Genomic DNA, 13,906 nt, shown 5'->3' on the forward strand with positions numbered 1-13,906 from the left:
CAGTAAGAAGTTTAACAACACCAGGTTAAAGTCCAACAGGTTTATTTGGTAGCAAAAGCCACACTTTTGCTACCAAATAAACCTGTTGGACTTTAACCTGGTGTTGTTAAACTTCTTACTGTGTTTACCCCAGTCCAACGCCGGCATCTCCACATCATGAATATCAGAGCCCAGCAGGAGAGCCGAGCATGCGCACTGCCCACAACTTCCCCATTGAGCATGCGCAGTCGTGTCCTTGCCCTCCAGGTGGAAGTTAATTTGGATTCGGAGGGCCCGGTGCGAGAATGTAACTTGTTTAGTTCACGGATCTACAAACCGGTGTTTCTGCGACAAGGCCCTTGGAGTCGGTGGGGTGAATTATTTGGAGGTCGCCGTTGCTGAGGACGGGAGACGATGGCAATGCTGGCGGAACGTGAGTACCGGACCGGCACGTGCGCCGCTTTAGAATGTTCCCCGGAGCACGAGGAGCGGCTGCTGGTTTGCCCGAGCCTTGGGACTGCAGCATGCTGCAAGGCCATGCACTGACATGTTATACAGGGAAATACAGCGTCTTGTACAGGCCCAGGACACCTCAAAGCTATTACAACTAATGAAATACTTTGTTTTAAAAGTTTAGGAAGCGTGGCAGCCACGCTGTGCACAGCAAGATCCCACAAACTGCAATCTGAGAATCAGTTTTTGTGCTGTTGATTGAGGAGTAAATATTGGCCAGGACACCGAGGATAACTTCTCTGCTCCTCTTTAAAATAGAGTCATGGAATGTTTTAAACCACCTGAGAAGGCAGACGGGGCCTCGGTCTAACATCTCATCAAAAAGACACACTGCCAACAGTGCAGCACTCCCTCACATCAGGGTTGGTTAGCTAAGTGGGCTGGTTTGTGATGCATTCCTGTACCAGCTGAGGTTATTCATGAAGGTCTGCCGCCTTAACCTTGTCCCTGGCCTGAGGTATGATGATCCTCGGGTTAAATCATCACCAGTCAGCCTATGGTCATCTGGGGCTATGGCGACTTTACCTTGCCTTCATTCCCTCATTTTTGTGTGTGAGTCTTATAACCATCTGACCTTAAACTCAGCCACAGCTCATTCTGACAGATGTGTTATAAACTAATCGTAATCACTGGCACAAGGGCCACTTTTTGTTAGCACAAGTCTCTGAGTCACAGGGTTCTAGGTTCAAGCTCCACCACTCGGAGCTTGAGCACAGAAAGCAAGGCTGACACTCCAGTGCAGAGGGTGACTATGCTTCAAAAAGTACTTCATTGGCTATAAAGTACTTTGAGACATCCGGTGGTTGTGAAAAGTTCTATAGAACTCAAGTCTTTTTCTTTCATTGAAGGTGTTCCGTTCCAGTTTTACGTGCACTGTTCTGCCTTGCACCCTTATTCAATTATACCAAAGTGGTGCTTTACCATCACCATTTACTGTTTTGAATATTAGGGTTACAGTGCAAACTGATGCCACTTACCTCGGGAGTAAAGTTGTAAAATTGATTACTTTAATGTGGTGCAGGTCAACATCAAGGAGGCAGCGTGGGTGCTGTTTAGAATTTGTGTTGATCTATTGTTGTGGGGATCTTTTTTAAGCCTCTAATTTTAAACTTGCAGTGATGATGATGAATTAAGCTTCCTATACACATTAAACTGTCTGTTTGATTTAGTTTTGCTGGGTTGAGAGCAAAGAGGTTATGTTGTCATGTGTGTCGTGCCCGAGGCATGTCCTTGGCTCATTGTCCGCTAATGCTTCATCCTGAGCCGTTTTCATCAGTGTTGCTTTACCATTACCAGCCACTCTCAGGGTCAAGATGAGGAGGCTGGTCTCAAGTCTGCCTCAGTCAGAATGGAAATTGAACCTGTGCTGTTGGCGTTACTCTGAACCATCCACAAGATGTCTAGCCAACTAAACTAACTTGGGGCACAACCAGGGAGTAGTTATGTGCAGATCGTGCTTCTACCTTGGGCATAATAGTAATGCTGTTGTGCTTTGTTACGACTGCTTAGGCACTGACAAGTGTCAAGACTTGTACTGAAAAAAATATAACCACTGACATCAGTAAAGATGAATAATTTCAAAACTGAGTGAAGGGTTTATAGGGTTAAGTGATTCTGAGACCCTGAATTCAAACAGTAATGCCGAATCACATGTAAAACTCTGCTGTCAGTTGTGTAACACTGTTCATTGTAGCTGAGTTAAAGGAAGAAATATGAAATTAAAACAGAAAACCCACAGCAAGCATGCCAACATTTGAAAAGAGATGTACATTGTCAACTGTGGAAAATAATTTGCCTCTGCCATCCTCCTCTTTCACCTCCCTTCCCTTTTCTCCTCTTTTCCCCATTCCCCCATCTTCCCACTTATTCTTCTGTTTGACTTGCACTTAGTCTTGACTCCCTGTGTGGAATGACACAGGAGTGGGACTTGTGTCTCTGGTGTATGCATTTGCAATCACTGTGTGAGGTGGTGGGACACTAATGTTATATCAGCCATTTATTATGAGGCTAGCAGCAGGGAATAGAATTCACTGTACCAGATAATAATTGTTTTGTTTGTAGCCCGTAGAAAGCAGAAGTGGTCAGTGGATCCAAGGAATAACAACTGGAGCAATGATGAATCCAGGTTTGGGCAGAAGATGTTGGAAAAAATGGGGTGGTCAAAAGGAAAGGTGAATATCACACAGCTAACATTGAGTGAGATGTATGAATTATGAATAATTTGTCTGCTTTTAATTACCGTATATTAAAATAACTTTGCTGCAATCATTGACCATCATCAAATGGGATTCCTGGCCAATAATAAGTTAGCTGATCCCAGCTGGAGCAGTGGTGTGGGTGCTACAGCATCCAGGAGTTCAGGAATTAAAATCATACAAGGAGGCCATCCTGTCATTTTCCCAATGCCACGCTATTTAATTCATCCCATTTCCCTGTGCTATCCCCACTGCCTTGCCGGTTTTTCACCTTCATGTATTTTCAATTTCTTTTGGCAAGTTATTGTTGAACCACCACCTTTTCAGGAAGTGCACTCATCATAACTTGCTGTGAGAAAGCGTTTCTCCTCATGTTGCCTCTTGTTCTTTTTGCCTCAAATCTGTGTCTTCTGATTACTGACTCTTCTGCCATTGGAAAGGGCTTCTGATTTACTCTTAACAAGAAATGCTGGAATTATTCAGCAGGTCTGTGAGTATCCGCAGAGAGAAGAAACAGAGTTACATTTCAAGTCGATCACCTATCTTCTGAACTGGAAGAGGTAGAGAAGTAAAATGTTCTAAGTAAGTACAGAGGCAGGGAAAGAGTGTGGGGTTGATGGTGATGGTGGGGTGGGAAGGAATGAAGAAAATGAGATATCTGTGATAGGGTAGAAGTAGATGGTTTGAGTGACAAAAGGAAATGGTAATGGAACAAGGGAAGAAGCAAAAGATGGGTCTCGAGCAGGTTAAACAGAATAGCAGAATCATCACCAACACCTGCTTTCCAAAAAAATGGGAACCAAAATGATTAAAATCCATGGTGAATTCAGAAAGCTGGAAAGTGCCTAATTAAAAGTGATGCTTTTTATCAAGCTTCTGCCAAGCTTTGCATAATTCTAGTAAATCTCTTTTTGCACTATCTCTGTCTTCTTCCTGAAACGATGAACACGATTCTCTAGCTGGGATCCAAACAGCTGTTTATAAAAAGTTTAGCATAATCTCCTTGCCTTTGTATTCTGTACTATTGTTTAGAACAGTTCCCATTTGCTTTTTTTTAAACAGCTTTCCAATTGCTGTGTCACCTTTAAAGATGAATGTGCATAAACCCCAGGTCTCTCTCTCTCCTGTATGTCTTTTGAGTTTGTACCAGTTAGTTTATAGTGCTCCGACCTATTAATCCTACAAAAATGCAACACAGTGTTCTATGTTAAATTTAATTAGCCTTGTTCTTGCCCAAAGCAGTGGTCCTATTGCCAAACTCTGAAAATGCCACATCCTCCAATTCGAAGAACAATTGTTCACCGCTACTCTAGTTTCTGTCCCTGGGTCAGTTTTGTATCCATGCTGTCACAGGCCCTTTTATTCTAAGGGGGTTTGATTTTTGCTAACAAATAAATTAGTTGGCACCCCTTTTGAAAGTTATTTAAACACATCACCCACACTACCCTCATCAACCTTTCCCATAACTTTATCAAAGGGCTCAATCAAGTTATTTAAACATGATTTTTTTTAACAGATCCTGTTGACTGCCATTTATTAGCCCACATAGATGACAATTAATTTTATCTCAGATTATTATCTTTACAAGATTCCTCAGTGTGCCATGAGGCTGACCGACCGTTAATTGTTGGGTTTATTTCTCTCCCTGTTTTTGAACAGGAATATAACATTTGCAATCCAGTCCTCTGATACCATTCTCCTAATGTGGAGATGCCGGCGTTGGACTGGGGTAAACACAGTAAGAAGTCTAACAACACCAGGTTCAAGTCCAACAGGTTTATTTGGTAGCAAACGCCACTAGCTTTCGGAGCGCTGCCCCTTCGTCAGGTGGAGTGGGAGATCTGCTCACAAACAGGGCATACAGAGACACAAACTCAATTTACAGAATAATGATTGGAATGCGAGTCTTTACAGCTAATCAAGTCTTAAAGGTACAGACAATGTGAGTGGAGAGAGCATTAAGCACAGGTTAAAGAGATGTGTATTGTCTCCAGACAGGACAGCTAGTGAGATTTTGCAAGTCCAGGCAAGTTGTGGGGGTTACACATAGTGTGACATGAACCCAAGATCCCGGTTGAGGCTGTCCTCGTGTGTGGAACTTGGCTATCAGTTTCTGCTCAGTGACTCGGCGTTGTCGAGTGTCGTGAAGGCCGCCTTGGAGAACGCTTACCCGAAGATCAGAGGCCGAATGCCCGTGACCGCTGAAGTGCTCCCCCACAGGAAGAGAACAGTCTTGCCTGGTGATTGTCGAGCGATGTTCATTCATCCGTTGTCGTAGCGTCTGCATGGTTTCCCCAATGTACCATGCCTCGGGACATCCTTTCCTGCAGCGTATCAGGTAGACAACGTTGGCCGAGTTGCAAGAGTATGTACCGTGTACCTGGTGGATTGTGTTCTCACGTGAGATGATGGCATCCGTGTCGATGATCCGACACGTCTTGCAGAGGTTGCTGTGGCAGGGTTGTGTGGTGTCGTGGTCACTGTTCTCCTGAAGGCTGGATAGTTTGCTGTGGACAATGGTCTGTTTGAGGTTGTGCGGTTGTTTGAAGGCAAGAAATGGGGGTGTGGGGATGGCCTTGGCGAGATGTTCGTCTTGATCAATGACATGTTGAAGGCTCCGGAGGAGATGTCGTAGTTTCTCCGCTCCGGGGAAGTACTGGACGACGAAGGGTACTCTGTCCACCGTGTCCCGTGTTTGTCTTCTGGGGAGGTTGGTGCGATTTTTCACTGGCGCATCGGAACTGTCGATCGATGAGTCGAGTGCCATATCCTGTTCTTATGAGGACATGTACATGGTACATACTCTTGCAACTTGGCCAACGTTGTCTACCTGATATGCTGCAAGAAAGGATGTCCCAAGGCATGGTACATTGGGGAAACCATGCCGATGCTATGACAACGGATGAATGAACACCGCTCGACAATCACCAGGCAAGACTGTTCTCTTCCTGTTGGGGAGCACTTCAGCGGTCACGGGCATTCGGCCTCTGGTCTTCGGGTAAGCGTTCTCCAAGGCGGTCTTCATGACACATGACAACGCAGAGTCGCTGAGCAGAAATTGATAGCCAAGTTCCGCACACATGAGGACGGCCTCAACCGGGATCTTGGGTTCATGTCACACTATGTGTAACCCCCACAACTTGCCTGGACTTGCAAAATCTCACTAGCTGTCCTGTCTGGAGACAATACACATCTCTTTAACCTGTGCTTAATGCTCTGTCCACTCACATTGTCTGTACCTTTAAGACTTGATTAGCTGTAAAGACTCGCATTCCAATCATTATTCTGTAAATTGAGTTTGTGTCTCTGTATGCCCTGTTTGTGAACAGATCTCCCACTCCACCTGACGAAGGAGCAGCGCTCCGAAAGCTAGTGGCGTTTGCGACCAAATAAACCTGTTGGACTTGAACCTGGTGTTGTTCAACTTCTTACCATTCTCCTATCCAAGGAAGTTTAGAGAATTGTGCCTGGGGCCTCTTCTATTTCTCCCTTCCCTCAGTAATCTAGGATACATCCCCTCTGGAGCAGTGAACTTTTCTACTTTGAGTAGCAACTTCTTAAATGTTTCTTCTTTTTATCTATTTTATCCTCTCCAATTTCTTTACTTCTCCTTAATTCTTACATTGGTAATGTCCTCTTTAGTGAAGATGGATGCAAAGTATCTATTTAATGCCTCAGTCATGTCTTCTGTCTCTAGTATAACATTTTCTTATTGGTCCCTGATTGCTCCCACCCTTCCTTTGACTACCCTCTATTATTTATAGGTTTATAAAATACTTTTGGGTTCCTTTTATATTACCTGATGAAATAATCTCATACACTCTCTTATGCCTCTTTCCTTTTTCAGTTTTCAGCTGTATTTTCTGTATTTAGCGTGGTTCTTTATTCTATAATGAGCCTACAGTATTCATGAGTTTGCATTTTCTGTTTAATTTTAATCTCTCTATCCTCAGATATCCAGGGAGCTCTAAATTTAGATGCCCTTCCTTCCTCTCTGGTGGGAACGTGTCCATTCTGTACCCAAAACAACAACTCCTTGAACCTCATGCATTACTCATTTGCTGTTTTACCTACCTGTCTTTGATTTCAATATACCGGGTTGTCCAGATCCCCTGTTCACTCACTGAAATTAGCTCTCACCCGCTTGAGTATTTTCACATTGAATTGTTACCTGTCCTTTTCAATTACCACTCTGAACCTAATGATATTATCACTGTTTCAAATACTTTCCACTAAACCATACTACACTTGGCCCACTTCATTCCCCAGAACCAGTACAACTACATTCCTCATTGGAGTGGAAATATAGATCAAGAAAATGTTATTTTTCCCATTTCTGTAATTCCTTCCCCTCTTTGCAGTTTACACTGTTATTTTCCCAATCTAGGATAATTGAAGTCCCTCTCTAGCTCTTGCATCTTTCTACAACTTGCCTGGATATTTACACATCTGTCTCCTTTTTATTAAGTGGTGGCTTATAATATAGCAGCCTAATAGCTCCTCTATTGTTCTTAATTCTAAACAGACGGACTTTAATCCATCTTTCATTTCTATTGCTGTAACAGTAGCTTTGGTTAATATTGCCTTCCATAATATCCACCCTCCATTTTTCCATTCCCCATATTTCCTGAATGCCATGTAGCCACGAATATTAAATGCCTATGCTCTCTTTATTTGAAACAGACCTTTTTTTATTGCTACTATAATAATAATCCCATCTGGCTATTTGGGCCTATGGATCATCAGCCTTATTTACCATGCTGCAGTAATATTTATGTCCCTGAAGTACTTTACTTCCAGTGGACCTAAATTGTAATCTATTCTAATAATTCCCAATGAGAAGCCATCAACTAACTGTTTGTTCAAACATAGGACTGCTGCATCACTACCCCCTTCTTGCCGTAAGCAGATAACATCATAGCCCTTGTTTCTAGTGACACAAATATAAGGATACTTTGTTTATTCAATTTTAATTTTAAAAATTGTGTGAATTTATTCAAATACAATAGTTAAGAAAATCATCAGGACAAAAGAATGGATGCTTCATTTTATGGGAGAAAATTGGAGTAAACAATGTAAATAAGTTGTTTCTATTACAGGTAATAGGTTTAAAAAAATAGTTTTTTGGGGTTTGAAAATAAGTTTGCATTTTTGATGGTGAATTAGAGAACAAATCATCACATGTCACAGCTCCATGTTGATCTGGCAGCAATACACGATACCAAATCTGTCAACCCTGAAAAATCATTTCCAGTAGAAACATAGAAACTAGAAGCAGGAATAGGCCATTCGGCCCTTCGAGCCTGTTCCGCCATTTGTCTTGATCGTGGCTGATCATCGAATTCAATATCCTGATTCCCCCCTTCCTCCCATATCCCTTGATCCCTCTAGCCCCAAGAGCTATATCTACTTTCTTCTTGAAATCAGACAACATTTTGGCCTCAACTACATTCCGTCGTAGTGAGTTCCACACATTCACCACCCTCTGGGTGAAGAAATTTCTCCTCACCTCAGTTCTAAAAGGTTTACCCCTTATCTTCAAACTATGACCCCTTGTTCTGGACTCCCCCACCATTGGGAACATTTATTCTGAATCTACCCTGCCTAACGTTGTTGGAATTTTATAAGTTTCTATGAGATCCCCTCTCATTCTTCTAAACTCCAGTGAACATAATCCTATAAAATCAGTTTAAAAGTTGAATAGGAAGTTGAATTGGAAATATAGTGGTAGAAATTTGTTAAAATGAATAAAATACAAAAAAACTTAAGACCGTTAACAGAAATTTTGCACCACAAAATGTTTTGAGATTAATCAAATAATTTTGCCAAGTTGTTCCAACCTTCTGAAAACCTCACTTATTTGAAAAGTGTATAGAACAATAGATTGCCATGTTCTTAAGTAATGGTCATAAAACTGTATGCCAAATTAAGGTGAAAAAATGTTTTATTTGTTTCAGTTATGTCAGCCAAATCAATTGATAACTAGTGCTGGAAATATAAAGTTAGGAGATGCTTTTTTTTGTTAAGAGTGGAGATTTTGACCTCCTGGATAATTTAAGAAGAAGGCAGAATTTTACAACTACCAAGGGATAGTTATGTTATCATGAGGGAAATATCTTACATTTTATTGGCAAACTTGAATTTTCTGTACCAATTAAAATGTACCTAGTATGAGCTAACAAAAAAGTCAAGTCACTACGGCTAGATATGGACTTCTGGTAAGTTTGTGCCTTACCTTATAAGACATTGTTTCCTTTTGTTTTCAAGGGCCTTGGGGCTCGTGAACAGGGGTCAACAGAAAACATAAAAGTTCAGATAAAGAACAACACAGTGGGCCTGGGAGCAGCCAAGAATCACGAGGTGAGTTTTGTAGCAATGCACAAATCACAAAGTATTGGTCTTAATTTATGGTTGTCACAAATCCAGTATGTTGCACAATTTTAACAATTATAAGTATCTTGAAAGTATTTTTTACTCACTTTATTCCATCGCCTATGACCTTGCTTATTGCTCCAAATTTTAATCCAGTTAAAATTATAGGTTTCATCAGCTGTCGCTACTTGGCAGGGATTGCTGGTGGAAATCAAGTCCCAGTCTGTGTGGGGTTTTAGATTTCAACCAGGCTGAAGTCTTCAGCACTTTTTAAACACTTGCAATTGCTTATACTTACTTAAACCTTTCAGTTTCAACTTGTTAGTGGTATAATTTCCATGAACCTTTTCAGTTTTTTGATGCGGACTAATTGTTGATTTCAGCCTTTGTCTTGGAATATGGCCGTGAGATCAGATTGTTCTCTGCTAACCATAGGAATGAATACGTGCTTTGCACAGATCACTCAGAAAGCAAGTTGGAAGACTACACTCATAGAATCACATTAATAAACGCACCAAGAGTACTTCTTTAAACCAATGCAATGTCACCAAGTATCTATTGGTGGTACATTAGAGTAACTAGGGTGCGTACCCATTGTTCTTGATTTCATTTTGTTTCTTCCCATAATAGTCCAATTGAGTTTAGTGGAGTAAAGCTGTTTTATCTTTATTTTATTCAGATGCAAAAGGACAGTTTTGGGAGAATTAATGAAATGAAGGCTGAGACTTGTGCAGAGTTAATGTGTACACTTTTAAAATATGCCCTCTAGTTTTGCCTGCTATATTGAAACAAAATATTCCAACATTTCACGAGAATCTGTCAAGTCCAAACTCTGATTCCTGAACTATTGCCTTGTTTTCATTGAAACTTTGGAAGTGCTCTGTCTCCAAGGAAGAGTTCAGGGACATTGTTTTCTCTCCTTCCCTATGAGCAGTACATTCAAACATGTAGTAATTCAGCTTGTGAGTTGCACTGGAAAGATGGATATTTTTTATGCAGTTAGAACTTGCAATATGATGTAGACTCAGCATTAAGAAATAAAGTAATTTACAAACTGAGCCTATGAATTCCAGAGAAATAAAACTCAAAAATGTTGGAAATACATGATCAGTTTCTGGGGGGGGGAAAAAATAATGCTGGAAATACTTAAGTCTGGCAGCAGTTCATAGAAGATCATAACATCCCTACAGTGCAGAAGGAGGCCCATCGAGTCTGCACCAACTCTCTGGCTGAGTATCTGACCCACGCCCTCTACCCCGCTCTATTCCCATAACCCCACACATTTACCATGGCCAATCCACCTAACCTGCGCGTCTGTGGACTGTGGGAAGAAACCAGAACACTTGGAGGAAACCCTGCAGTCAGGGGAAGAATGTGCAAACTCCACACACCAGTCACCAGTGACTGGTGACCTATCCTGGAATTGAGTCCACCTGCCAGGTTTACGGCCGTGATGAACTGGATTAAATTCCAGCCACTGGTTCAGGTCTGTGGCCTTCCATCAGAAGAATGATTCTGATGAAGGGTCAAAGATCTGAAATCTTAATTCTTTCTCTCTCTCTCTCTCCACACAGACTGTCAGACTTGCTGATTATTTTTAGCATTTTCAGTTTTTATTTCAGGTTTCCAGTATCTCCAATATTTTGCTTTTGTCTGAAAGAAAAAGAGTTTGGGTTTCAGCCTTTGTTTCCAGGCTTTGCTGAAATATTTCATCTGTAACGTTAATAATCTTTTGGATGTTGATTAAATTGCTTTGCACCTTGAGTGTTTCAATTTGGATTACCGCTATTGACTACATGTACTTTTACTAATAAAAGCCATACAATTTTATGAATGAATTGTTGCTTTTATTTTGTCAGGATAATTGGATTGCGCACCAAGACGAGTTTAACCAGCTTTTGTCTGACCTGAATGATTGTCACGCACAGAATGGCAAGTATTTTGTTTGGTCCTTTCAGTTCAATGCATTGAAAGTCATTGGGTAACAGCCCTCCCATAGTGATGTGCAGAGGCCACCATTCCCTCCTCAAGAGCGACATGGATTGAGGCAACAACTTTGTGTATCTGATCATATCTCTCTATGTGGCTTATGAATAGAACTGTGGACTAAAGTGCCTGAACAGGACTCAGCTTTTGACACCACAGAAAATAATGACATATTTATCCTCAAATGGAAAGTTAGATTATCCTAGTTAATACAAAGAAAATTTGAAGGTACGTGGCTATCCCACTATCTAAAATTCCACAGGTTGAGCATTTAAATTAAGCCTTTAAATTAAATTTGTGCAGGTTCTCAAATTCATACATAGATCTTTCTGTAATGCTTGCAAACCATGTGTCCACACCTCATTACACTGCTCCCAATTATCTAGGACCCTTGTAGCACCCTCCCAAATAACTCCCTTTTCTACTGACATGCAACCTGCAATGTTTTTGCTGCCGACCTTTTCTGTATTCTGGGTTTTTTCAAATGGGTAAAGAAGAGCTGCTGTTCTTGCCAGTTCTGCCGATATGTGACTGCAGTCCCATACTCGTGGGTGAATCTTAAATAAAGATCAAATTAACTTCAGTCGGATAAATATTTAATAGTTATGAAAGCTAATGATTTATCACTGATTCCCTGCTAATTCCTACAGGATTCTTAATAAAAACACAATTCGGCTTATTTAATTTCACCTAAGCTACTGGCCCTGGCACGATATTGTATGCTGTGTTGCACAAAAGTGTTCCCTGCCAGGAAACATATATTTTGTGCCTTCATAGCTCATGTGTTGTTTGGTCCGATCCATCTCTTCTGGAATGGTGTAGAATATATCCTGGAATCTCACATTTTATATTGCTATCCAGGTGTTAACGATTTTGAGTAAAGTGCCAGTTTGGATTGTGTTCATCAGGTTGAAAACTTTGAATTGCTTTTTAGTGTTGATTAATTTGAGAATTGGTTTCCTTACCTTTGCCTAAGTATTCTGTAGATTAGGTAAAATGCTGTGCAATACTAGATTCCTCTATTTGACGCTGTACTTTGACTTATTGGGGAAGGGGAATAAAATTGCAGATGAATGAGAACATGAACCAATTGCAGTGCATTGTCTTTTCTTAAGTTTCCACAGTGCTGTGGCTCACATTTTGTGGTCAGCACCAAAGCAACGGTGTTCGCCATTGACCTTTGAAGATAGCTGCCTACAAAAATCTAGTGATCTATATGGCGTGGATTCCCCCTTTTTCAGCATTACTTTGAATTTGGCACTAATTCAGGAGATCTCCAAATGTCCGGCAATGCTGATGGAATCAATTATGATGTGGAGATGCCGGCGTTGGACTGGGGTAAACACAGTAAGAAGTTTAACAACACCAGGTTAAAGTCCAACAGGTTTATTTGGTAGCAAAAGCCACACAAGCTTTCGAGGCTCTGAGCCCCTTCTTCAGGTGAGTGGGAATTCTGTTCACAAACAGAACTTATAAGACACAGACTCAATTTACATGAATAATGGTTGGAATGCGAATACTTACAACTAATCCAGTCTTTAAGAAACAAAACAATGGGAGTGGAGAGAGCATCAAGACAGGCTAAAAAGATGTGTATTGTCTCCAGACAAGACAGCCAGTGAAACTCTGCAGGTCCACGCAACTGTGGGAGTTACAAATAGTGTGACATAAATTCTGATTCTAGGATCGCATGATAAAGACTCAGGAGGAAAAAAGCAGAAATATTTATGTGAAATAGTGTGACATAAACCCAATATCCCGGTTGAGGCCGTCCTTGTGTGTGCGGAACCTGGCTATCTGGAATCAGAATTTATGTCACACTATTTGTAACTCCCACAGTTGCGTGGACCTGCAGAGTTTCACTGGCTGTCTTGTCTGGAGACAATACACATCTTTTTAGCCTGTCTTGATGCTCTCTCCACTCCCATTGTTTTGTTTCTTAAAGACTGGATTAGTTGTAAGTATTCGCATTCCAACCATTATTCATGTAAATTGAGTCTGTGTCTTATAAGTTCTGTTTGTGAACAGAATTCCCACTCACCTGAAGAAGGGGCTCAGAGCCTCGAAAGCTTGTGTGGCTTTTGCTACCAAATAAACCTGTTGGACTTTAACCTGGTGTTGTTAAACTTCTTACGGAATCAATTATGCCAGCAGCCAATCACAAAGTACTCTCAGCAGCCAATCACAAAGTACTCTCAGCAGCCAATCACAAAGTACCCTCAGCAGCCAATCACAAAGTACCCTCAGCAGCCAATCACAAAGTACTCTCAGACGCCAATCACAAAGTACTCTCAGACACAGCAAACCAGGAAGTAAAAGTGACATTTTTCAATTTTAATTAAAATTTTACAGAAACAAAACAAATGATTTGTTCTTACACATGGGATTTAAGGTAGAAATTCAAATATTAAAAACTTAAAACATTTTTTTTAACATAATGGAGAAATTTAACATTCCACACTATAAAATTGTTGTTTGGATTTAATCTCAGTTGTTTGGATTTAATCTCAGTTGTTTGGGTTTACTCTCCGTTATTTGGGTTTAATCTCAGTTGTTTGGATTTAATATCAGTTGTTTGGATTTAATCTCAGTTGTTTGGATTTAATCTCAGTTGTTTGGGTTTAATATCAGTTGTTTGGATTTAATCTCAGTTGTTTGGGTTTAATATCAGTTGTTTGGATTTAATCTCAGTTGTTTGGGTTTAATCTCAGTTGTTTGGGTTTAATCTCAGTTGTTTGGGTTTAATCTCAGTTGTTTGGGTTTAATCTCAGTTGTTCTGGGTTTAATATCAGTTGTTCTGGGTTTAATATCAGTTGTTTGGGTTTAATCTCAGTTGTTTGGGTTTAATCTCAGTTGTTTGG

At 40.8% G+C, this 13,906-nt stretch overlaps 1 protein-coding gene across 1 annotated transcript in view; it reads left to right on the forward strand.

Moving 5' to 3' along the window:
- Nucleotides 1-219: 219 nt before the first annotated feature.
- Nucleotides 220-13,906, forward strand: part of pinx1 (PIN2 (TERF1) interacting telomerase inhibitor 1) — a 78,330-nt gene continuing 64,643 nt past the window's right edge. The window contains exons 1-4 of the mRNA XM_078212950.1: nt 220-412; nt 2,554-2,663; nt 8,955-9,047; nt 10,919-10,991. Coding sequence (XP_078069076.1) covers nt 394-412; nt 2,554-2,663; nt 8,955-9,047; nt 10,919-10,991 — 295 coding nt within the window. The 5' untranslated portion in view covers nt 220-393. The remainder of the gene's footprint in view (nt 413-2,553; nt 2,664-8,954; nt 9,048-10,918; nt 10,992-13,906) is intronic.

The sequence above is a fragment of the Mustelus asterias genome, chromosome 5, assembly GCF_964213995.1.
Source record: "Mustelus asterias chromosome 5, sMusAst1.hap1.1, whole genome shotgun sequence".
NCBI classification, from domain to species: domain Eukaryota; kingdom Metazoa; phylum Chordata; class Chondrichthyes; order Carcharhiniformes; family Triakidae; genus Mustelus; species Mustelus asterias.